The 27204-nt window shown below is 46.2% G+C and overlaps 1 protein-coding gene across 1 annotated transcript; it reads right to left on the reverse strand.

Annotated features, from left to right (window-relative positions):
- Positions 1-997: 997 nt before the first annotated feature.
- On the reverse strand, positions 998-26487 carry cdyl (chromodomain protein, Y-like). Its single transcript, XM_075482452.1, has 7 exons — positions 26272-26487; positions 13349-14045; positions 12990-13243; positions 11732-11904; positions 11439-11649; positions 10350-10493; positions 998-1638 (listed from the first exon to the last, which is right to left on the reverse strand). The coding sequence occupies exons 1-7, from the start codon at positions 26293-26295 to the stop codon at positions 1480-1482; spliced, it is 1662 nt and encodes a 553-aa protein (XP_075338567.1). The 5' UTR covers positions 26296-26487; the 3' UTR covers positions 998-1479.
- Positions 26488-27204: the final 717 nt, after the last annotated feature.

Raw genomic sequence — 27204 nt, forward strand, 5'->3', positions numbered from 1 at the left:
GGAAGGACGCTGTTAAATGTCTGTCAGACATGTTTAAAGCTAGTTTACCATTTAATGCCAAATTCTGTGTGCTGGGAATAAATCCACAGGAACGAGGCCCTGCTGGAACAGTATGGATGTACCTTCATTACTAACGTGGATTCCAGGTCTGGCTAATTGTATCGTCTTGGAAAGGCTGAGATGCCACAGGACTTCTTCCATCTCTGGGGACCATGAACACCACAGAGAAACAGAACATTTGAACTCTGCAAGTCACTCGTACTGAGAATGTTTGTGTCCTGTTAGCTTTTACATACATGACTTAAACTAAGTGTGACTGAGCCCACATGGGTCTATTGTTCTGTTGCAAAAATGTTAATAAAAACATTGTTTGGGAAAAAAAAAGCAGCCGTTTATGAACATGTAGCTTTAAATGAGTTTTACTGCACACATTTAGGACTGAAACGGTGATATTTTGTGCTGGTTTTCACTGTTCCTCGTCATAGTGAAGCCCAGAATCCAACCTGTCGGAGCAGCTCATTGAGCTTTCCAAAGCCAAGTGATGCCTGGAGTAAGACCCCAAAGCAAGATGAGCTGAAGAGGAGGCGTCAAGGATGCAGAGCAGGAACAAAATGAAGGACAAGGAGGAGGAAGTTTAAACCATTTCTTCCCCAGTGTGAGATCTCTGGTGGATAAAATGGACGAGCTTGGAGCCCCGATGAGGACACAGCAGGAATATCAGGAACAGACCTGGCTGCAGGAACAGGTCTAACAGCTCTCTGCTCAGCTTTAAGACTATCCGGGCAGACAGAGACTGCAGACAGAGCATTAACAGGAAAGGAGGAGGATCACAGAGCTGGTTAACAACAGGCAGCCGAGTGCCCTGAGAGGACAGGTCTTATAATTTGGTGCTTTATAAATAAAAATGCATGAAACTGAATTGCAGCAGAGACCAAAAGGTGAGGAGCTCCTTAAAGAGCCAGAACACGGCACAGAGGAGGATCAATCAAATCAAAAGTTTTATTCATATTTTAATTGATTTTTAATAATAACATGATGGAGACAAAGTGCAGGTGAGTCCCGCTGCTTCCAGGTAAACCCGAGCCCGGTCCAGAACTTTCTGCCAAAGAACCTGACCCTCATCTCACAGGGTTCCTGGGTCTCTGGGTTCCTGGTTCTCTGTGGACACAACAGAACCTGGCGTGGTATCTCATGGTCCTCATCGCTGCCTCAGGTAAGGAAACACACGCCTGTTCTCTGAGGGTACCACAGGTACAGCTGAGGGCCCAAGATGGAACCCTGTGGAACCCCTGAGTTCGCATTGCCTGTCCGGTTCTGTTACCTACGAGTCTGTTCAGGAGTCAGCTGACCGTTGGTCCAGAAGAAGAGATGACAACCAACAAGTTCACTGGGTCTGGATGCGTCTACTTCCTGGACAATAAGCGTTCTGCTGAGAACACGAAGATGGAAACTGAGTGAGAACCATTCCTGGTCCTGGTTTTAGTAGAGCTCGGTTCTCCTCTGCAGGTGCCGCAGGATGGAGTCTGTCCCCTGAGACGAGCCCCAAACTCTTTTCAGGGCTTCGCACTCGCGCTCGTTGGCCTGTTCCAGAGCGCCGCGACTGGTGTTCCTCATCAGAGCTTTGGACTCCCGTAGAACCTGCAGAACCAGAAGAACCAGAACAACGTTTAACCAGAACAGCCTTTAACCAGAACAACCTTTAACCAGAACAGCGTTTAACCAGAACAACGTTTAACCAGAACAGCCTTTAACCAGAACAGCGTTTAACCAGAACAGCGTTTAACCAGAACAACCTTTAACCAGAACAGCCTTTAACCAGAACAACGTTTAACCAGAACAGCCTTTAACCAGAACAACTTTTAACCAGAACAGCGTTTAACCAGAACAGCCTTTAACCAGAACAGCGTTTAACCAGAACAGCCTTTAACCAGAACAACCTTTAACCAGAACAGCCTTTAACCAGAACAGCGTTTAACCAGAACAACGTTTAACCAGAACAGCGTTTAACCAGAACAGCCTTTAACCAGAACAGCATTTAACCAGAACAACGTTTAACCAGAACAGCGTTTAACCAGAACAACCTTTAACCAGAACAACCTTTAACCAGAACAGCGTTTAACCAGAACAACGTTTAACCAGAACAGCGTTTAACCAGAACAACCTTTAACCAGAACAACCTTTAACCAGAACAGCCTTTAACCAGAACAGCGTTTAACCAGAACAACGTTTAACCAGAACAGTGTTTAACCAGAACAGCCTTTAACCAGAACAGCATTTAACCAGAACAGCCTTTAACCAGAACAGCATTTAACCAGAACAACGTTTAACCAGAACAGCGTTTAACCAGAACAACCTTTAACCAGAACAGCCTTTAACCAGAACAACCTTTAACCAGAACAACGTTTAACCAGAACAACCTTTAACCAGAACAACCTTTAACCAGAACAGCGTTTAACCAGAACAACCTTTAACCAGAACAACCTTTAACCAGAACAACCTTTAACCAGAACAACGTTTAACCAGAACAACCTTTAACTAGAACAGCGTTTAACCAAAACAACCTTTAACCAGAACAGCCTTTAACCAGAACAGCGTTTAACCAAAACAACCTTTAACCAGAACAACCTTTAACCAGAACAGCCTTTAACCAGAACAACGTTTAACCAGAACAACGTTTAACTAGAACAACCTTTAACTAGAACAGCGTTTAACCAGAACAACGTTTAACCAGAACAACCTTTAACCAGAACAGCGTTTAACCAAAACAACCTTTAACCAGAACAACGTTTAACCAGAACAACCTTTAACCAGAACAACGTTTAACCAGAACAGCGTTTAACCAGAACAGCGTTTAACCAGAACAACCTTTAACCAGAACAGTCTTTAACCGGAACAACCTTTAACCGGAACAGCGTTTAACCAGAACAGCGTTTAACCAGAACAGCATTTAACCAGAACAACGTTTAACCAGAACAACCTTTAACCAGAACAGTCTTTAACCGGAACAACGTTGAACCAGAACAGCGTTTAACCAGAACAGCGTTTAACCAGAACAACGTTTAACCAGAACAGTCTTTAACCGGAACAACCTTTAACCGGAACAGCGTTTAACCAGAACAACCTTTAACCAGAACAGCCTTTAACCAGAACAACGTTTAACCAGAACAACCTTTAACCAGAACAGCGTTTAACCAGAACAGCGTTTAACCAGAACAGCATTTAACCAGAACAACGTTTAACCAGAACAGCCTTTAACCGGAACAACCTTTAACCGGAACAGCGTTTAACCAGAACAACCTTTAACGAGAACAGCCTTTAACCAGAACAGCCTTTAACCAGAACAGCGTTTAACCAGAACAGCCTTTAACCAGAACAGCCTTTAACCAGAACAGCGTTTAACCAGAACAACGTTTAACCAGAACAGCCTTTAACCAGAACAACCTTTAACCAGAACAACGTTTAACCAGAACAGCCTTTAACCAGAACAGCCTTTAACCAGAACAACGTTTAACCAGAACAGCCTTTAACCAGAACAGCCTTTAACCAGAACAGCCTTTAACCAGAACAGCGTTTAACCAGAACAGCGTTTAACCAGAACAGCCTTTAACCAGAACAACGTTTAACCAGAACAGCGTTTAACCAGAACAGCCTTTAACCAGAACAACCTTTAACCAGAACAGCGTTTAACCAGAACAGCGTTTAACCAGAACAACCTTTAACCAGAACAACGTTTAACCAGAACAGCGTTTAACCAGAACAACGTTTAACCAGAACAACGTTTAACCAGAACAGCGTTTAACCAGAACAGCGTTTAACCAGAACAACGTTTAACCAGAACAGCGTTTAACCAGAACAGCCTTTAACCAGAACAACCTTTAACCAGAACAGCGTTTAACCAGAACAGCGTTTAACCAGAACAGCATTTAACCAGAACAACCTTTAACCAGAACAACCTTTAACCAGAACAGCATTTAACCAGAACAACCTTTAACCAGAACAGCGTTTAACCAGAACAGCGTTTAACCAGAACAGCATTTAACCAGAACAGCCTTTAACCAGAACAGCCTTTAACCAGAACAGCGTTTAACCAGAACAGCGTTTAACCAGAACAGCCTTTAACCAGAACAACCTTTAACCAGAACAGCCTTTAACCAGAACAGCGTTTAACCAGAACAGCGTTTAACCAGAACAGCCTTTAACCAGAACAACCTTTAACCAGAACAGCCTTTAACCAGAACAGCGTTTAACCAGAACAGCATTTAACCAGAACAGCCTTTAACCAGAACAGCCTTTAACCAGAACAGCGTTTAACCAGAACAGCATTTAACCAGAACAGCCTTTAACCAGAACAGCTTTTAACCAGAACAGCCTTTAACCAGAACAGCCTTTAACCAGAACAACCTTTAACCAGAACAGCGTTTAACCAGAACAACCTTTAACCAGAACAGCCTTTAACCAGAACAGCATTTAACCAGAACAGCCTTTAACCAGAACAACGTTTAACCAGAACAGCCTTTAACCAGAACAACGTTTAACCAGAACAGCGTTTAACCAGAACAGCATTTAACCAGAACAGCCTTTAACCAGAACAGCCTTTAACCAGAACAGCGTTTAACCAGAACAGCCTTTAACCAGAACAGCCTTTAACCAGAACAACCTTTAACCAGAACAACCTTTAACCAGAACAACCTTTAACCAGAACAGCCTTTAACCAGAACAGCGTTTAACCAGAACAGCGTTTAACCAGAACAGCATTTAACCAGAACAACCTTTAACCAGAACAGCGTTTAACCAGAACAGCGTTTAACCAGAACAGCGTTTAACCAGAACAACCTTTAACCAGAACAGCGTTTAACCAGAACAGCGTTTAACCAGAACAGCATTTAACCAGAACAACCTTTAACCAGAACAACCTTTAACCAGAACAGCATTTAACCAGAACAGCGTTTAACCAGAACAGCGTTTAACCAGAACAGCATTTAACCAGAACAACCTTTAACCAGAACAACCTTTAACCAGAACAGCATTTAACCAGAACAGCATTTAACCAGAACAACCTTTAACCAGAACAGCATTTAACCAGAACAGCGTTTAACCAGAACAGCGTTTAACCAGAACAGCATTTAACCAGAACAACCTTTAACCAGAACAACCTTTAACCAGAACAGCATTTAACCAGAACAGCATTTAACCAGAACAACCTTTAACCAGAACAACCTTTAACCAGAACAGCGTTTAACCAGAACAGCGTTTAACCAGAACAGCTTTTAACCAGAACAGTATTTAACCAGAACAACCTTTAACCAGAACAACCTTTAACCAGAACAGCATTTAACCAGAACAGCATTTAACCAGAACAACCTTTAACCAGAACAGCGTTTAACCAGAACAGCGTTTAACCAGAACAGCTTTTAACCAGAACAACCTTTAACCAGAACAGCATTTAACCAGAACAGCCTTTAACCAGAACAGCCTTTAACCAGAACAGCTTTTAACCAGAACAACCTTTAACCAGAACAGCATTTAACCAGAACAACCTTTAACCAGAACAGCGTTTAACCAGAACAACCTTTAACCAGAACAGCCTTTAACCAGAACAACGTTTAACCAGAACAACCTTTAACCAGAACAACGTTTAACCAGAACAACCTTTAACCAGAACAACCTTTAACCAGAACAGCCTTTAACCAGAACAACGTTTAACCAGAACAGCTTTTAACCAGAACGTTTAACCAGAACAGCGTTTAACCAGAACAGCGTTTAACCAGAACAACCTTTAACCAGAACAGCGTTTAACCAGAACAGCGTTTAACCAGAACAGCCTTTAACCAGAACAACCTTTAACCAGAACAACCTTTAACTAGAACAGCGTTTAACCAGAACAGCCTTTAACCAGAACAACCTTTAACCAGAACAGCGTTTAACCAGAACAGCCTTTAACCAGAACAACCTTTAACCAGAACAGCTTTTAACCAGAACGTTTAACCAGAACAGCCTTTAACCAGAACAGCGTTTAACCAGAACAGCCTTTAACCAGAACAGCCTTTAACCAGAACAGCCATTAACCAGAACAGCGTTTAACCAGAACAGCGTTTAACTAGAACGTTTAACCAGAACAACGTTTAACCAGAACAGCCTTTAACCAGAACAACCTTTAACCAGAACAGCGTTTAACCAGAACAGCATTCAACCAGAACAGCATTTAACCAGAACAACCTTTAACCAGAACAGCGTTTAACCAGAACAGCCTTTAACCAGAACAGCGTTTAACCAGAACAGCCTTTAACCAGAACAGCCTTTAACCAGAACAGCGTTTAACTAGAACGTTTAACCAGAACAACGTTTAACCAGAACAGCCTTTAACCAGAACAGCGTTTAACCAGAACAGCCTTTAACCAGAACAGCCTTTAACCAGAACAACGTTTAACCAGAACAACGTTTAACCAGAACAACCTTTAACCAGAACAACGTTTAACCAGAACAACCTTTAACCAGAACAACCTTTAACCAGAACAACCTTTAACCAGAACAGCCTTTAACCAGAACAACCTTTAACCAGAACAGCCTTTAACCAGAACAGCGTTTAACCAGAACAACCTTTAACCAGAACAACCTTTAACCAGAACAGCCTTTAACCAGAACAGCCTTTAACCAGAACAGCCTTTAACCAGAACAGCGTTTAACCAGAACAGCCTTTAACCAGAACAACCTTTAACCAGAACAGCGTTTAACCAGAACAGCCTTTAACCAGAACAACCTTTAACCAGAACAGCGTTTAACCAGAAAAGCGTTTAACCAGAACAGCCTTTAACCAGAACAGCCTTTAACCAGAACAGCGTTTAACCAGAACAGCCTTTAACCAGAACAACCTTTAACCAGAACAGCGTTTAACCAGAACAGCGTTTAACCAGAACAACCTTTAACCAGAACAACCTTTAACCAGAACAGCGTTTAACCAGAACAACCTTTAACCAGAACAGCGTTTAACCAGAACAGCGTTTAACCAGAACAGCGTTTAACCAGAACAACCTTTAACCAGAACAGCCTTTAACCAGAACAGCCTTTAACCAGAACAGCCTTTAACCAGAACAGCGTTTAACCAGAACAACCTTTAACCAGAACAACCTTTAACCAGAACAACCTTTAACCAGAACAGCCTTTAACCAGAACAACCTTTAACCAGAACAGCCTTTAACCAGAACAGCGTTTAACCAGAACAACCTTTAACCAGAACAACCTTTAACCAGAACAGCGTTTAACCAGAACAACCTTTAACCAGAACAGCCTTTAACCAGAACAGCGTTTAACCAGAACAACCTTTAACCAGAACAACCTTTAACCAGAACAGCGTTTAACCAGAACAGCGTTTAACCAGAACAGCCTTTAACCAGAACAACCTTTAACCAGAACAGCCTTTAACCAGAACAACCTTTAACCAGAACAGCGTTTAACCAGAACAGCGTTTAACCAGAACAGCCTTTAACCAGAACAACCTTTAACCAGAACAACGTTTAACCAGAACAGCGTTTAACCAGAACAGCGTTTAACCAGAACAGCGTTTAACCAGAACAACCTTTAACCAGAACAGCGTTTAACCAGAACAACCTTTAACCAGAACAACCTTTAATCAGAACAGCCTTTAACCAGAACAGCGTTTAACCAGAACAACCTTTAACCAGAACAACCTTTAATCAGAACAGCCTTTAACCAGAACAGCGTTTAACCAGAACAGCGTTTAACCAGAACAGCGTTTAACCAGAACAACCTTTAACCAGAACAGCCTTTAACCAGAACAGCGTTTAACCAGAACAACCTTTAACCAGAACAGCGTTTAACCAGAACAGCGTTTAACCAGAACAACCTTTAACCAGAACAGCCTTTAACCAGAACAACCTTTAACCAGAACAGCGTTTAACCAGAACAGCGTTTAACCAGAACAACCTTTAACCAGAACAGCCTTTAACCAGAACAGCCTTTAACCAGAACAACGTTTAACCAGAACAACCTTTAACCAGAACAGCGTTTAACCAGAACAGCGTTTAACCAGAACAACCTTTAACCAGAACAGCGTTTAACCAGAACAGCGTTTAACCAGAACAACCTTTAACCAGAACAGCATTTAACCAGAACAGCGTTTAACCAGAACAACCTTTAACCAGAACAGCGTTTAACCAGAACAACGTTTAACCAGAACAACCTTTAACCAGAACAGCGTTTAACCAGAACAGCGTTTAACCAGAACAACCTTTAACCAGAACAGCGTTTAACCAGAACAGCGTTTAACCAGAACAACCTTTAACCAGAACAACCTTTAACCAGAACAGCCTTTAACCAGAACAGCCTTTAACCAGAACAACGTTTAACCAGAACAACCTTTAACCAGAACAGCGTTTAACCAGAACAGCGTTTAACCAGAACAACCTTTAACCAGAACAGCATTTAACCAGAACAGCGTTTAACCAGAACAACCTTTAACCAGAACAGCATTTAACCAGAACAACGTTTAACCAGAACAACCTTTAACCAGAACAGCGTTTAACCAGAACAGCGTTTAACCAGAACAACCTTTAACCAGAACAGCGTTTAACCAGAACAGCGTTTAACTAGAACCACCTTTAACCAGAACAGCCTTTAACCAGAACAACCTTTAACCAGAACAACCTTTAACCAGAACAGCGTTTAACCAGAACAGCCTTTAACCAGAACAACCTTTAACCAGAACAGCCTTTAACCAGAACAACCTTTAACCAGAACAGCGTTTAACCAGAACAGCCTTTAACCAGAACAGCCTTTAACTAGAACGTTTAACCAGAACAACGTTTAACCAGAACAGCGTTTAACCAGAACAACGTTTAACCAGAACAGCCTTTAACCAGAACAACCTTTAACCAGAACAACCTTTAACCAGAACAGCGTTTAACCAGAACAGCGTTTAACCAGAACAGCGTTTAACCAGAACAACCTTTAACCAGAACAGCGTTTAACCAGAACAGCCTTTAACCAGAACAGCGTTTAACTAGAACCACCTTTAACCAGAACAGCCTTTAACCAGAACAACCTTTAACCAGAACAACCTTTAACCAGAACAGCGTTTAACCAGAACAGCCTTTAACCAGAACAACCTTTAACCAGAACAGCCTTTAACCAGAACAACCTTTAACCAGAACAGCGTTTAACCAGAACAGCCTTTAACCAGAACAGCCTTTAACTAGAACGTTTAACCAGAACAACGTTTAACCAGAACAGCGTTTAACCAGAACAGCCTTTAACCAGAACAGCCTTTAACTAGAACGTTTAACCAGAACAACGTTTAACCAGAACAGCGTTTAACCAGAACAACGTTTAACCAGAACAGCCTTTAACCAGAACAACCTTTAACCAGAACAGCCTTTAACCAGAACAACCTTTAACCAGAACAGCGTTTAACCAGAACAGCCTTTAACCAGAACAGCCTTTAACTAGAACGTTTAACCAGAACAACGTTTAACCAGAACAGCGTTTAACCAGAACAACGTTTAACCAGAACAGCCTTTAACCAGAACAACCTTTAACCAGAACAGCCTTTAACTAGAACGTTTAACCAGAACAACGTTTAACCAGAACAGCGTTTAACCAGAACAGCGTTTAACTAGAACCACCTTTAACCAGAACAGCCTTTAACCAGAACAACCTTTAACCAGAACAACCTTTAACCAGAACAGCGTTTAACCAGAACAGCCTTTAACCAGAACAACCTTTAACCAGAACAGCCTTTAACCAGAACAACCTTTAACCAGAACAGCGTTTAACCAGAACAGCCTTTAACCAGAACAGCCTTTAACTAGAACGTTTAACCAGAACAACGTTTAACCAGAACAGCGTTTAACCAGAACAGCCTTTAACCAGAACAGCCTTTAACTAGAACGTTTAACCAGAACAACGTTTAACCAGAACAGCGTTTAACCAGAACAACGTTTAACCAGAACAGCCTTTAACCAGAACAACCTTTAACCAGAACAGCCTTTAACCAGAACAACCTTTAACCAGAACAGCGTTTAACCAGAACAGCCTTTAACCAGAACAGCCTTTAACTAGAACGTTTAACCAGAACAACGTTTAACCAGAACAGCGTTTAACCAGAACAACGTTTAACCAGAACAGCCTTTAACCAGAACAACCTTTAACCAGAACAGCGTTTAACCAGAACACCCTTTAACCAGAACAGCGTTTAACCAGAACAGCGTTTAACCAGAACAACCTTTAACCAGAACAGCGTTTAACCAGAACAGCCTTTAACCAGAACACCCTTTAACCAGAACAGCGTTTAACTAGAACAGCCTTTAACCAGGTTACCGGTGAGTGTCACTAACCAGCGAGTCGACCGCCACCAGCTCTTTGATCCGCAGCATCACTTCCTGTGAGAAGGTTCCGGGCCAAAGAACCTGAGACACCAAACCTTTAGAACACGCCTCCTGGGCCGTCAGCTTCCTGCCGCTGAGCAGCAGCTCGTTAGCCTGGGGGAGAAAGGGGAGGAGTCAGTCAGAGGGGAGGGAGGGGGGCTGGGAGAAAGGGGAGGAGTCAGTCAGAGGGGAGGGAGGGGGGCTGGGAGAAAGGGGAGGAGTCAGTCAGAGGGGAGGGAGGGGGGAGGGAGGGGGGCGGGGAGAAAGGGGAGGAGTCGGGAGGGAGGGAGGGAGCGGGGAGAAAGGGGAGGAGTCAGTCAGAGGGGAGGGAGGGGGGAGGGAGGGGGGCGGGGAGAAAGGGGAGGAGTCAGTCAGAGGGGAGGGAGGGGGGAGGGAGGGGGCCGGGGAGAAAGGGGAGGAGTCGGGAGGGAGGGAGGGAGGGAGCGGGGAGAAAGGGGAGGAGTCAGTCAGAGGGGAGGGAGGGGGGCGGGGAGGGAGGGAGGGAGGGGAGGAGTCAGTCAGAGGGGAGGGAGGGAGGGGGCGGGGAGAAAGGGGAGGAGTCAGTGAGGGGTGGGGAGGGGAGAAAGGGGAGGAGTCAGTCAGGGGGGAGGGAGGGGGGCGGGGAGAAATGGGAGGAGTCAGGAAGGAGGGAGGGAGGGAGGGAGGGAGGGGGGGAGTCAGTCAGGGGGAGGGGGGGAGAAAGGGGAGGAGTCAGTCAGGGGGGAGGGAGGGGGCGGGGAGAAATGGGAGGAGTCAGGAGGGAGGGAGGGAGGAAGGGAGGGGAGTGGGGGGAGAAAGGGGAGGAGTCGGGAGGGAGGGAGGGAGGGAGGGGGGGGAGTCAGTCAGGGGGGAGGGAGGGGGCGGGGAGAAATGGGAGGAGTCAGGAGGGAGGGAGGGAGGGGAGTGGGGGGAGAAAGGGGAGGAGTCGGGAGGGAGGGAGGGGGGGAGTCAGTCAGGGGGAGGGGGGGAGAAAGGGGGGGGGGCGGCACTGACCGAGGCGAGGCCCATTATTTGGGGGGGGGGGGGGGGTAAAGGGGGGGGTAATGGGGGGTAACTGACCGAGGCGAGGCCCATGATCCGGGGGAAGCTGAAGGACGAGCAGCCGTCGGGCGTCTGGCCGCAGGCCGTGTACGGCGTCTGGAACCAGGCCTTCTCATTGGCCCACACCACGTCGCAGAGCGGCAGCAGCGCGGCCCCAAGGCCGAGCGCCGGCCCGTTCACCGCCGCCACGATCGGCTTCCTGAACTGGATGAAGGTGTTGACGAAGGTCCTGAGGAAGAGGACGCAGAGGTCAGAGAGTGTCGACGACCTCCTGATGACCTCACGATGACATCACGCGGTGCCGCAGTTACCTGATGGTTTCGGCCATTTTGATGCTCTCCTTCTTCCTGTCGTCCGTCAGCCGCCTGATGAAATACAGGAAGTCGAGGCCGCAGCAGAAGACGCTGCCGACGGCGCCGAGTAACACCAGCTTACTGTCGTCTGATGCCGCCGTTGCCATGGCGCTCTGGATCTCCTTCATCACCTAACAAAGAGGAGTCATCTGGGTATTCAGGTGTTGTCATAGCGAAAGGGGGCGGAGCTTGGCTGTTGGAGAGGAGGATAAGGAAACTAAAGGGTTGTGTGGGTGTGGCCTAATGTGTGGGTGTGACCTAATGTCGGGTGTGGTGGGCGTGACCTAATGTGTGGGTGTGGCCTTGTGTGGGTCTGGCCTAATGTATGGGTGTGGTCTTATGTGTAGGTGTGGCCTAATGTGTGGGCGTGACCTAATGTCGGGTGTGGTGGGCGTGACCTAATGTGTGGGTGTGGTCTTATGTGTGGGTGTGGCCTAATGTCGGGCGTGGTGGGTGTGGCCTAATGTCGGGCGTGGTGGGTGTGGCCTAATGTGTGGGTGTGGTCTTATGTGTGGGTGTGGCCTAATTTATGGGTGTGGCCTAATGTGTGGGTGTGACCTAATGTCGGGTGTGGTGGGCGTGACCTAATATGTGGGTGTGGCCTAATGTCGGGCGTGGTCTCATGTGTGGGTGTGTCCCAATGTCGGAGTGTACCCTAATTTGTGGGTGTGTCCTAATTTGTGGGTGTGTCCTAATGTCGGACGTAACCTAATGTGTGGGCGTGCCCTAATATCAGGACGTGCCCTAATGTCGGGGTGCGGCCTAATTTCGGGGCGTGCCCTAATGTGTGGGTGTGGCCTAATATCGGGGCGTTGTAGGTGTGGCCTAATGTGTGGGTGTGTCCTAATGTCGGGGCGTGCCCTAATGTGTGTGCGTGGCCTAATGTGTGGGTGTGTCCTAATGTCGGGGCGTGCCCTAATGTGTGTGCGTGGCCTAATGTGTGGGTGTGTCCTAATGTCGGGGCGTGCCCTAATGTGTGTGCGTGGCCTAATGTGTGGGTGTGTCCTAATGTCGGGGCGTGCCCTAATGTGTGGGTGTGGCCTAATGTCGGGCGTGGTGGGTGTGGCCTAATATCGGGACATGCCCTAATGTGTGTGCGTGGCCTAATGTCGGGGCGTGGTAGGTGTGGCCTAATGTGTGGGTGTGGCCTAATGTTGGGGTGTGGTAGGTGTGGCCTAATGTGTGGGTGTGGCCTAATGTCGGGGCGTGGCCTTACCTCGGGGTTGAGCGTGTTGTTCTCCGAGCTCTTGGTGGACAGCAGGATGTGGGTGAAGCCATCTTGTTTCTTCACCACGATGTCACGGTAACGGTAGGCGCTCTCCGTCTGACGGACACTGAACCTGAGGCGCTTATCGAACGCCGAGCGTTCCTCCAGACGCCGCTTTCCCATCACGCTGACAGCTCCTGCAGCGGCGCTCTGCGCACCCGACATGCCGCTGGCTGCGACCGCCTCCATCAGCAGCGAGTTTCCTGGGGGACACAGACCAAAACCCCCTGAGCCAGGTCCGATTCTACATAACCGAGACAGGTTCCAAACGTTCCGTCTGAGCCAGTCCGGCTGGACTCAGGACTCACCTGAGCTGCTGAGGGAGCGCATGGCCACAGGTGTGATGGGGGCCCTGGGCGGGGGCGGGGGGTTCTGGCTCCGCGGCCTGGTCCCCATGCGGGCCCTCTCCTCCCCGGGACCCAGCTGGACTCCCACCGGCTTGTGGAGCAGCGCGACTTCAGGCGGCACCAGGTGCGCCTCCTGGGCCTCCGGGGCCTCCAGGCTGTGGGCGGCCTCGCTGGCCGACTCCTCCGAGTCCGGCCGGCTGTTCATCGGACTCTTGGGAACCAGGATCTTGATGCCGGTCTTGGACAGGTCCAGGCTGCGGCGGGCTGAGCCGGCCGGGCACAGCGCCATCGGCCCGGCGCCGAAGCCGTCGGTGGGCCGCTGGGGGCCGGCGAGGACCGGGCGGGGCGTCTGGGCCGGGCTGAGCGCGGCTCTGCCCTGGAGGCAGTCTCTGCTGAGGTCGCTGCGGGTGGAGCTGCTGGGCGGCGGCCTGCACAGCAGCCTGTGGGCGGGGCTGTGGTGGAGGCTGCGGGTGGAGCGCAGCAAGGCGCCGTCTCTCTGCCGCTCGGCGTGCAGGTTGAAGTCGTGCACGTAGGTCATGCACGTGGACAGGTGACTCTCAGGCTCCCAGGTGTCGCCCTCAGACCCGTAACCTCTCCACCTAACCAGGTACTCCACCTTCCCCTTCTTGTTCTTTCTCCTGTCCACGATCCTCTCCACCTGGGGGACACAATCGGAAACCAGACATCGTTAACGCGATGCCAAGGAGGAAAGACATCAGCAGCGATCCCAGAGGCAGCTGCTGCTGCCCATGCTACATCTCAGACTCTGCAGGCCTCACTGCTGCTACCAGCTGCTGGATCAGGGGTTCACTTAGTTTCTCACTCACTGCCGCTAACAGCTGCTAGATCAGGGGTTCACTTAGTTTCTCACTCACTGCTGCTACCAGCTGCTAGATCAGGGGTTCACTTAGTTTCTCACACTCTGCTGCTACCAGCTGCTGGATCAGGGGTTCACTTAGTTTCTCACTCACTGCCGCTACCAGCTGCTAGATCAGGGGTTCACTTAGTTTCTCACACTCTGCTGCTACCAGCTGCTGGATCAGGGGTTCACTTAGTTTCTCACTCACTGCCGCTACCAGCTGCTGGATCAGGGGTTCACTTAGTTTCTCACACACTGCCGCTACCAGCTGCTGGATCAGGGGTTCACTTAGTTTCTCACACACTGCCGCTACCAGCTGCTAGATCAGGGGTTCACTTAGTTTCTCACACACTGCCGCTACCAGCTGCTGGATCAGGGGTTCACTTAGTTTCTCACACACTGCCGCTACCAGCTGCTGGATCAGGGGTTCACTTAGTTTCTCACTCACTGCCGCTACCAGCTGCTGGATCAGGGGTTCACTTAGTTTCTCACTCACTGCTGCTACCAGCTGCTGGATCAGGGGTTCACTTAGTTTCTCACTCACTGCTGCTACCAGCTGCTGGATCAGGGGTTCACTTAGTTTCTCACACACTGCTGCTACCAGCTGCTGGATCAGGGGTTCACTTAGTTTCTCACTCACTGCTGCTACCAGCTGCTGGATCAGGGGTTCACTTAGTTTCTCACTCACTGCTGCTACCAGCTGCTAGATCAGGGGTTCACTTAGTTTCTCACTCACTGCTGCTACCAGCTGCTGGATCAGGGGTTCACTTAGTTTCTCACACTCTGCTGCTACCAGCTGCTGGATCAGGGGTTCACTTAGTTTCTCACACACTGCTGCTACCAGCTGCTGGATCAGGGGTTCACTTAGTTTCTCACTCACTGCTGCTACCAGCTGCTGGATCAGGGGTTCACTTAGTTTCTCACACTCTGCTGCTACCAGCTGCTGGATCAGGGGTTCACTTAGTTTCTCACACTCTGCTGCTACCAGCTGCTGGATCAGGGGTTCACTTAGTTTCTCACACTCTGCTGCTACCAGCTGCTGGATCAGGGGTTCACTTAGTTTCTCACTCACTGCCGCTACCAGCTGCTGGATCAGGGGTTCACTTAGTTTCTCACTCACTGCCGCTACCAGCTGCTGGATCAGGGGTTCACTTAGTTTCTCACTCACTGCCGCTACCAGCTGCTGGATCAGGGGTTCACTTAGTTTCTCACTGCTGCTACCAGCTGCTGGATCAGGGGTTCACTTAGTTTCTCACACACTGCCGCTACCAGCTGCTGGATCAGGGGTTCACTTAGTTTCTCACTCACTGCCGCTACCAGCTGCTGGATCAGGGGTTCACTTAGTTTCTCACACACTGCCGCTACCAGCTGCTGGATCAGGGGTTCACTTAGTTTCTCACTCACTGCCGCTACCAGCTGCTGGATCAGGGGTTCACTTAGTTTCTCACTCACTGCCGCTACCAGCTGCTGGATCAGGGGTTCACTTAGTTTCTCACACACTGCTGCTACCAGCTGCTGGATCAGGGGTTCACTTAGTTTCTCACTCACTGCTGCTACCAGCTACTGGATCAGGGGTTCACTTAGTTTCTCACACACTGCTGCTACCAGCTGCTGGATCAGGGGTTCACTTAGTTTCTCACACACTGCTGCTACCAGCTGCTGGATCAGGGGTTCACTTAGTTTCTCACACACTGCTGCTACCAGCTACTGGATCAGGGGTTCACTTAGTTTCTCACACACTGCTGCTACCAGCTACTGGATCAGGGGTTCACTTAGTTTCTCACACACTGCTGCTACCAGCTACTGGATCATGGGTTCACTTAGTTTCTCACTCACTGCTGCTACCAGCTACTGGATCAGGGGTTCACTTAGTTTCTCACACACTGCTGCTACCAGCTACTGGATCATGGGTTCACTTAGTTTCTCACTCACTGCTGCTACCAGCTACTGGATCAGGGGTTCACTTAGTTTCTCACACACTGCTGCTACCAGCTGCTGGATCAGGGGTTCACTTAGTTTCTCACACACTGCTGCTACCAGCTACTGGATCAGGGGTTCACTTAGTTTCTCACACACTGCTGCTACCAGCTGCTGGATCAGGGGTTCACTTAGTTTCTCACTCACTGCTGCTACCAGCTGCTGGATCAGGGGTTCACTTAGTTTCTCACTCACTGCTGCTACCAGCTGCTGGATCAGGGGTTCACTTAGTTTCTCACTCACACTGGTTCTGATACATGAATGTTCCTGGTTCTGGCTCATGAATGTTCCTGGTTCTGGTTCTGACCCATGAATGTTACTGGTTCTGGTTCTGACCCATTAATGTAACTGGTTCTGGTTCTGATACATGAATGGTCCTGGTTCTGGTTCTGACCCATTAATGTTACTGGTTCTGGTTCTGACCCATGAATGTTACTGGTTCTGGTTCTGACCCATTAATGTAACTGGTTCTGGTTCTGACCCATGAATGTTCCTAGTTCTGACCCATGAATGTTCCTGGTTCTGGTTCTGACCCATGAATGTTACTGGTTCTGACCCATTAATGTAACTGGTTCTGGTTCTGACCCATGAATGTTCCTAGTTCTGACCCATTAATGTTCCTAGTTCTGACCCATGAATGTTCCTGGTTCTGGTTCTGACCCATGAATGTTCCTAGTTCTGACCCATGAATGTTCCTGGTTCTAGTTCTGACCCATGAATGTTCTTAGTTCTGACCCATGAATGTTCCTGGTTCTGGTTCTGACCCATGAATGTTACTGGTTCTGGTTCTGACCCATTAATGTAACTGGTTCTGGTTCTGACCCATGAATGTTCCTGGTTCTGGTTCTGACCCATGAATGTAACTGGTTCTGGTTCTGACCCATGAATGTTCCTAGTTCTGACCCATGAATGTTCCTGGTCCTGGTTCTGGTTCTGACCCATGAATGTTCCTGGTTCTGGTTCTGATACATGAATGTTCCTGGTTCTGGTTCTGACCCATGAATGTTCCTGGTTCTGGTTCTGACCCATGAATGTTCCTGGTTCTGGTTCTGATACATGAATGGTCCTGGTTCTGATTCTGACCCATGAATGTTCCTGGTTCTGGTTCTGACCCATGAATGTTCCTGGTTCTGGTTCTGATACATGAATGGTCCTGGTTCTGACCCATGAATGTTACTGGTCCTGGTTCTGACCCATGAATGTTCCTGGTTCTGGTTCTGATACATGAATGGTCCTGGTTCTGGTTCTGACCCATGAATGTAACTGGTTCTGGTTCTGACCCATGAATGGTCCTGGTTCTGGTTCTGACCCATGAATGTAACTGGTTCTGGTTCTGACCCATGAATGTAACTGGTTCTGGTTACTGAGCTTTCTGCTCAGAAGAAGCTAGTCTGAGAATAAGCGGTCCAGCTCGGGTTAAATATCCCCCATCTGATCGATCTTGATCAGTGATCAGTTACTGATGCTCCTTAGCGATCAGTGATCAGTTACTGATGCTCCTTATCGATCAGTGATCAGTTACTGATGCTCCTTATCGATCAGTGATCAGTTACTGATGCTCCTTATCGATCAGTTACTGATGCTCCTTATCGATCAGTGATCAGTTACTGATGCTCCTTATCGATCAGTTACTGATGCTCCTTATCGATCAGTTACTGATGCTCCTTATCGATCAGTGATCAGTTACTGATGCTCCTTATCGATCAGTTGTCAGTTACTGATGCTCCTTATCGATCAGTGATCAGTTACTGATGCTCCTTATCGATCAGTTGTCAGTTACTGATGCTCCTTATCGATCAGTTGTCAGTTACTGATGCTCCTTATCGATCAGTGATCAGTTACTGATGCTCCTTATCGATCAGTGATCAGTTACTGATGCTCCTTATCGATCAGTTGTCAGTTACTGATGCTCCTTATCGATCAGTGATCAGTTACTGATGCTCCTTATTGATCAGTGATCAGTTACTGATGCTCCTTATCGATAAGTTATATCAGTTACTGATGCTCCTTATCGATCAGTTATCAGTTACTGATGCTCCTTATCGATCAGTGATCAGTTACTGATGCTCCTTATCGATCAGTCGTCAGTTACTGATGCTCCTTATCGATCAGTCGTCAGTTACTGATGCTCCTTATCGATCAGTTATCAGTTACTGATGCTCCTTATCGATCATTGATCAGTTACTGATGCTCCTTATCGATCAGTGATCAGTTACTGATGCTCCTTATCGATCAGTGATCAGTTACTGATGCTCCTTATCGATCATTGATCAGTTACTGATGCTCCTTATCGATCAGTGATCAGTTACTGATGCTCCTTATCGATCAGTTACTGATGCTCCTTATCGATCAGTGACTGATGCTCCTTATCGATCAGTGATCAGTTACTGATGCTCCTTATCGATCAGTGATCAGTTACTGATGCTCCTTATCGATCAGTGATCAGTTACTGATGCTCCTTATCGATCAGTGGTCAGTTACTGATGCTCCTTATCGATCAGTGGTCAGTTACTGATGCTCCTTATCGATCAGTTGTCAGTTACTGATGCTCCTTATCGATAAGTTATATCAGTTACTGATGCTCCTTATCGATCAGTGATCAGTTACTGATGCTCCTTATCGATCAGTGATCAGTTACTGATGCTCCTTATCGATCAGTGATCAGTTACTGATGCTCCTTATTGATCAGTGATCAGTTACTGATGCTCCTTATCGATAAGTTATATCAGTTACTGATGCTCCTTATCGATCAGTGATCAGTTACTGATGCTCCTTATCGATCAGTGATCAGTTACTGATGCTCCTTATCGATCAGTTGTCAGTTACTGATGCTCCTTATCGATCAGTGATCAGTTACTGATGCTCCTTATCGATCAGTGATCAGTTACTGATGCTCCTTATTGATCAGTGATCAGTTACTGATGCTCCTTATCGATAAGTTATATCAGTTACTGATGCTCCTTATCGATCAGTGATCAGTTACTGATGCTCCTTATCGATCAGTCGTCAGTTACTGATGCTCCTTATCGATCAGTGATCAGTTACTGATGCTCCTTATCGATCAGTGATCAGTTACTGATGCTCCTTATCGATCAGTGATCAGTTACTGATGCTCCTTATCGATCAGTGGTCAGTTACTGATGCTCCTTATCGATCAGTTGTCAGTTACTGATGCTCCTTATCGATCAGTTGTCAGTTACTGATGCTCCTTATCGATCAGTGATCAGTTACTGATGCTCCTTATCGATCAGTGATCAGTTACTGATGCTCCTTATCGATCAGTGATCAGTTACTGATGCTCCTTATCGATCAGTTGTCAGTTACTGATGCTCCTTATCGATCAGTGATCAGTTACTGATGCTCCTTATCGATCAGTGATCAGTTACTGATGCTCCTTATCGATCAGTGATCAGTTACTGATGCTCCTTATTGATCAGTGATCAGTTACTGATGCTCCTTATCGATCAGTGATCAGTTACTGATGCTCCTTATCGATAAGTTATATCAGTTACTGATGCTCCTTATCGATCAGTTATCAGTTACTGATGCTCCTTATCGATCAGTCGTCAGTTACTGATGCTCCTTATCGATCAGTGATCAGTTACTGATGCTCCTTATCGATCAGTTGTCAGTTACTGATGCTCCTTATCGATCAGTGATCAGTTACTGATGCTCCTTATCGATCAGTGATCAGTTACTGATGCTCCTTATCGATCAGTGATCAGTTACTGATGCTCCTTATCGATCAGTGACTGATGCTCCTTATCGATCAGTGATCAGTTACTGATGCTCCTTATCGATCAGTGATCAGTTACTGATGCTCCTTATCGATCAGTGATCAGTTACTGATGCTCCTTATCGATCAGTGGTCAGTTACTGATGCTCCTTATCGATCAGTTGTCAGTTACTGATGCTCCTTATCGATCAGTTATCAGTTACTGATGCTCCTTATTGATCAGTGATCAGTTACTGATGCTCCTTATCGATCAGTTATCAGTTACTGATGCTCCTTATCGATCAGTTGTCAGTTACTGATGCTCCTTATCGATCAGTGATCAGTTACTGATGCTCCTTATCGATCAGTGATCAGTTACTGATGCTCCTTATCGATCAGTGATCAGTTACTGATGCTCCTTATCGATCAGTTATCAGTTACTGATGCTCCTTATTGATCAGTGATCAGTTACTGATGCTCCTTATCGATAAGTTATATCAGTTACTGATGCTCCTTATCGATAAGTTATATCAGTTACTGATGCTCCTTATCGATAAGTTATATCAGTTACTGATGCTCCTTATTGATCAGTTATCAGTTACTGATGCTCCTTATCGATCAGTTATCAGTTACTGATGCTCCTTATCGATCAGTTGTCAGTTACTGATGCTCCTTATCGATCAGTGATCAGTTACTGATGCTCCTTATCGATCAGTTGTCAGTTACTGATGCTCCTTATCGATCAGTGATCAGTTACTGATGCTCCTTATCGATCAGTGATCAGTTACTGATGCTCCTTATCGATCAGTGATCAGTTACTGATGCTCCTTATCGATCAGTTGTCAGTTACTGATGCTCCTTATCGATCAGTTGTCAGTTACTGATGCTCCTTATCGATCAGTGATCAGTTACTGATGCTCCTTATCGATCAGTGATCAGTTACTGATGCTCCTTATCGATCAGTGATCAGTTACTGATGCTCCTTATTGATCAGTGATCAGTTACTGATGCTCCTTATCGATAAGTTATATCAGTTACTGATGCTCCTTATCGATAAGTTATATCAGTTACTGATGCTCCTTATCGATAAGTTATATCAGTTACTGATGCTCCTTATTGATCAGTTATCAGTTACTGATGCTCCTTATCGATCAGTTATCAGTTACTGATGCTCCTTATCGATCAGTTGTCAGTTACTGATGCTCCTTATCGATCAGTGATCAGTTACTGATGCTCCTTATCGATCAGTTGTCAGTTACTGATGCTCCTTATCGATCAGTGATCAGTTACTGATGCTCCTTATCGATCAGTGATCAGTTACTGATGCTCCTTATCGATCAGTGATCAGTTACTGATGCTCCTTATCGATCAGTTGTCAGTTACTGATGCTCCTTATCGATCAGTTGTCAGTTACTGATGCTCCTTATCGATCAGTGATCAGTTACTGATGCTCCTTATCGATCAGTGATCAGTTACTGATGCTCCTTATCGATCAGTGATCAGTTACTGATGCTCCTTATCGATCAGTTGTCAGTTACTGATGCTCCTTATCGATCAGTTGTCAGTTACTGATGCTCCTTATCGATCAGTTGTCAGTTACTGATGCTCCTTATCGATCAGTTGTCAGTTACTGATGCTCCTTATCGATCAGTGATCAGTTACTGATGCTCCTTATCGATCAGTGATCAGTTACTGATGCTCCTTATCGATCAGTGACTGATGCTCCTTATCGATCAGTGATCAGTTACTGATGCTCCTTATCGATCAGTGATCAGTTACTGATGCTCCTTATCGATCAGTGATCAGTTACTGATGCTCCTTATCGATCAGTGACTGATGCTCCTTATCGATCAGTGATCAGTTACTGATGCTCCTTATCGATCAGTTACTGATGCTCCTTATCGATCAGTGATCAGTTACTGATGCTCCTTATCGATCAGTGATCAGTTACTGATGCTCCTTATCGATCAGTGATCAGTTACTGATGCTCCTTATCGATCAGTCGTCAGTTACTGATGCTCCTTATCGATCAGTGATCAGTTACTGATGCTCCTTATCGATCAGTGATCAGTTACTGATGCTCCTTATCGATCAGTGATCAGTTACTGATGCTCCTTATCGATCAGTGATCAGTTACTGATGCTCCTTATCGATCAGTGATCAGTTACTGATGCTCCTTATCGATCAGTGATCAGTTACTGATGCTCCTTATCGATCAGTTGTCAGTTACTGATGCTCCTTATCGATCAGTGATCAGTTACTGATGCTCCTTATCGATCAGTGATCAGTTACTGATGCTCCTTATCGATCAGTTGTCAGTTACTGATGCTCCTTATCGATCAGTTGTCAGTTACTGATGCTCCTTATCGATCAGTTGTCAGTTACTGATGCTCCTTATCGATCAGTTGTCAGTTACTGATGCTCCTTATCGATCAGTGATCAGTTACTGATGCTCCTTATCGATCAGTGATCAGTTACTGATGCTCCTTATCGATCAGTTACTGATGCTCCTTATCGATCAGTGATCAGTTACTGATGCTCCTTATCGATCAGTGATCAGTTACTGATGCTCCTTATCGATCAGTGATCAGTTACTGATGCTCCTTATCGATCAGTGATCAGTTACTGATGCTCCTTATCGATCAGTTGTCAGTTACTGATGCTCCTTATCGATCAGTTGTCAGTTACTGATGCTCCTTATCGATCAGTTGTCAGTTACTGATGCTCCTTATCGATCAGTTGTCAGTTACTGATGCTCCTTATCGATCAGTGATCAGTTACTGATGCTCCTTATCGATCAGTTGTCAGTTACTGATGCTCCTTATCGATCAGTGATCAGTTACTGATGCTCCTTATCGATCAGTTACTGATGCTCCTTATCGATCAGTGACTGATGCTCCTTATCGATCAGTGATCAGTTACTGATGCTCCTTATCGATCAGTGATCAGTTACTGATGCTCCTTATCGATCAGTTACTGATGCTCCTTATCGATCAGTGATCAGTTACTGATGCTCCTTATCGATCAGTGATCAGTTACTGATGCTCCTTATCGATCAGTTACTGATGCTCCTTATCGATCAGTGATCAGTTACTGATGCTCCTTATCGATCAGTGATCAGTTACTGATGCTCCTTATCGATCAGTGACTGATGCTCCTTATCGATCAGTGATCAGTTACTGATGCTCCTTATCGATCAGTTACTGATGCTCCTTATCGATCAGTGATCAGTTACTGATGCTCCTTATCGATCAGTGATCAGTTACTGATGCTCCTTATCGATCAGTGATCAGTTACTGATGCTCCTTATCGATCAGTGATCAGTTACTGATGCTCCTTATCGATCAGTCGTCAGTTACTGATGCTCCTTATCGATCAGTGATCAGTTACTGATGCTCCTTATCGATCAGTTGTCAGTTACTGATGCTCCTTATCGATCAGTTATCAGTTACTGATGCTCCTTATCGATCAGTGATCAGTTACTGATGCTCCTTATCGATCAGTCGTCAGTTACTGATGCTCCTTATCGATCAGTCGTCAGTTACTGATGCTCCTTATCGATCAGTTATCAGTTACTGATGCTCCTTATCGATCAGTGATCAGTTACTGATGCTCCTTATCGATCAGTGATCAGTTACTGATGCTCCTTATCGATCAGTGATCAGTTACTGATGCTCCTTATCGATCAGTTACTGATGCTCCTTATCGATCAGTGATCAGTTACTGATGCTCCTTATCGATCAGTGACTGATGCTCCTTATCGATCAGTGATCAGTTACTGATGCTCCTTATCGATCAGTGATCAGTTACTGATGCTCCTTATCGATCAGTGATCAGTTACTGATGCTCCTTATCGATCAGTTACTGATGCTCCTTATCGATCAGTGATCAGTTACTGATGCTCCTTATCGATCAGTGATCAGTTACTGATGCTCCTTATCGATCAGTGATCAGTTACTGATGCTCCTTATCGATCAGTTACTGATGCTCCTTATCGATCAGTGATCAGTTACTGATGCTCCTTATCGATCAGTGATCAGTTACTGATGCTCCTTATCGATCAGTGACTGATGCTCCTTATCGATCAGTGATCAGTTACTGATGCTCCTTATCGATCAGTTACTGATGCTCCTTATCGATCAGTGATCAGTTACTGATGCTCCTTATCGATCAGTGATCAGTTACTGATGCTCCTTATCGATCAGTGATCAGTTACTGATGCTCCTTATCGATCAGTGATCAGTTACTGATGCTCCTTATCGATCAGTCGTCAGTTACTGATGCTCCTTATCGATCAGTGATCAGTTACTGATGCTCCTTATCGATCAGTTGTCAGTTACTGATGCTCCTTATCGATCAGTGATCAGTTACTGATGCTCCTTATCGATCAGTGATCAGTTACTGATGCTCCTTATCGATCAGTTGTCAGTTACTGATGCTCCTTATCGATCAGTTGTCAGTTACTGATGCTCCTTATCGATCAGTTGTCAGTTACTGATGCTCCTTATCGATCAGTGATCAGTTACTGATGCTCCTTATCGATCAGTGATCAGTTACTGATGCTCCTTATCGATCAGTGATCAGTTACTGATGCTCCTTATCGATCAGTTGTCAGTTACTGATGCTCCTTATCGATCAGTGATCAGTTACTGATGCTCCTTATCGATAAGTTATATCAGTTACTGATGCTCCTTATCGATCAGTTATCAGTTACTGATGCTCCTTATCGATCAGTGATCAGTTACTGATGCTCCTTATCGATCAGTCGTCAGTTACTGATGCTCCTTATCGATCAGTCGTCAGTTACTGATGCTCCTTATCGATCAGTTATCAGTTACTGATGCTCCTTATCGATCAGTGATCAGTTACTGATGCTCCTTATCGATCAGTGATCAGTTACTGATGCTCCTTATCGATCAGTGATCAGTTACTGATGCTCCTTATCGATCAGTTGTCAGTTACTGATGCTCCTTATCGATCAGTTGTCAGTTACTGATGCTCCTTATCGATCAGTTATCAGTTACTGATGCTCCTTATCGATCAGTGATCAGTTACTGATGCTCCTTATCGATCAGTGATCAGTTACTGATGCTCCTTATCGATCAGTGATCAGTTACTGATGCTCCTTATCGATCAGTTGTCAGTTACTGATGCTCCTTATCGATCAGTTGTCAGTTACTGATGCTCCTTAGCGATCAGTGATCAGTTACTGATGCTCCTTATCGATCAGTCGTCAGTTACTGATGCTCCTTATCGATCAGTTATCAGTTACTGATGCTCCTTATCGATCAGTGATCAGTTACTGATGCTCCTTATCGATCAGTGATCAGTTACTGATGCTCCTTATCGATCAGTTACTGATGCTCCTTATCGATCAGTGATCAGTTACTGATGCTCCTTATCGATCAGTGACTGATGCTCCTTATCGATCAGTGATCAGTTACTGATGCTCCTTATCGATCAGTGGTCAGTTACTGATGCTCCTTATCGATCAGTTGTCAGTTACTGATGCTCCTTATCGATCAGTTGTCAGTTACTGATGCTCCTTATCGATCAGTGATCAGTTACTGATGCTCCTTATCGATCAGTGATCAGTTACTGATGCTCCTTATCGATCAGTGGTCAGTTACTGATGCTCCTTATCGATCAGTTGTCAGTTACTGATGCTCCTTATCGATCAGTTGTCAGTTACTGATGCTCCTTATCGATCAGTGATCAGTTACTGATGCTCCTTATCGATCAGTGATCAGTTACTGATGCTCCTTATCGATCAGTTATCAGTTACTGATGCTCCTTATCGATCAGTTGTCAGTTACTGATGCTCCTTATCGATCAGTGATCAGTTACTGATGCTCCTTATCGATCAGTGATCAGTTACTGATGCTCCTTATCGATCAGTGATCAGTTACTGATGCTCCTTATCGATCAGTCGTCAGTTACTGATGCTCCTTATCGATCAGTGATCAGTTACTGATGCTCCTTATCGATCAGTGATCAGTTACTGATGCTCCTTATCGATCAGTCGTCAGTTACTGATGCTCCTTATCGATCAGCATCAGCACACACACCTGAGTCTGGCTCCTGCTGATCAGCACTGATCAAACTTTCTGATCCGTTAGCCTGAGGCTAACAGGAAGCTAACAGCAGGCTAGCTGAGTTCAGTTTTACCTGGTTAGTTTTACCTGGTTCAAACGCTGCCGCTAACCGGCTCTGACTCACACTAACTAGTGTTAACCAGCTGCTAACTAACCGCTCTACGTCACTTCACCAAACTTCTGAAACTTCACCGACTCACAACTTCTCCGTTAGCACGTTAGCTTTAGCTGGCATCACCTCATACAGCTCCTCTGTCGCCATGGACACAGTGCGCGTGCACGTGCAGCTTCCCCCGGACTCCCTCAGTTGTGCAGCGGCATGAGATAAAGTTTGTGGGTCCGTCCTCGGCGCTTCGCAGGCAGTCGGTGTATCCGTTAACAGGCAGGAAGCTCCGGTTTCTCTCCGTTAGCAGTTAGCCGTTAGCTGTTAGCACCACGGCTTCACGACCACTTCCGCTCTGTTTCCCGGACCTCCAAAATAAAAGCCGCTGGGCCGAGCTCCTCCTCTCAGCCGGCTCACAGCATGATGGAGCCTTTAGTAACTGAGACCTCCATCAGCATGATGGAGCCTTTATTAACGGAGACCTCCACCAACATGATGGAGCCTTTATTAACGGAGACCTCCACCAACATGATGGAGCCTTTAGTAACTGAGACCTCCATCAGCATGATGGAGCCTTTATTAACGGAGACCTCCACCAACATGATGGAGCCTTTATTAACGGAGACCTCCATCAGCATGATGGAGCCTTTATTAACGGAGACCTCCACCAACATGATGGAGCCTTTATTAACGGAGACCTCCATCAGCATGATGGAGCCTTTATTAACGGAGACCTCCACCAACATGATGGAGCCTTTATTAACTGAGACCTCCATCAGCATGATGGAGCCTTTATTAACGGAGACCTCCACCAACATGATGGAGCCTTTATTAACGGAGACCTCCACCAACATGATGGAGCCTTTATTAACGGAGACCTCCACCAACATGATGGAGCCTTTATTAACGGAGACCTCCACCAACATGATGGAGCCTTTATTAACGGAGACCTCCACCAACATGATGGAGCCTTTATTAACTGAGACCTCCACCAACATGATGGAGTCTTTATTAACTGAGACCTCCACCAACATGATGGAGCCTTTATTAACGGAGACTTAACGGAGA

Source organism: Odontesthes bonariensis, chromosome 14 (genome assembly GCF_027942865.1).
Source record: "Odontesthes bonariensis isolate fOdoBon6 chromosome 14, fOdoBon6.hap1, whole genome shotgun sequence".
Classification (NCBI taxonomy): Eukaryota; Metazoa; Chordata; class Actinopteri; order Atheriniformes; family Atherinopsidae; genus Odontesthes; species Odontesthes bonariensis.

Coding starts and splice junctions, on each gene's coding strand:
- cdyl (XM_075482452.1), bottom strand. CDS start 26,295: ATGGCGACAGAGGAGCTGTATGAG. Junction 11,650..11,731: donor AAAATGGCCGAAACCATCAG/GTAACTGCGGCA, acceptor CCTCTTCCTCAG/GACCTTCGTCAACACCTTCA. Junction 1,639..10,349: donor TGGTGGCGGTCGACTCGCTG/GTTAGTGACACT, acceptor CTGGTTCTGCAG/GTTCTACGGGAGTCCAAAGC.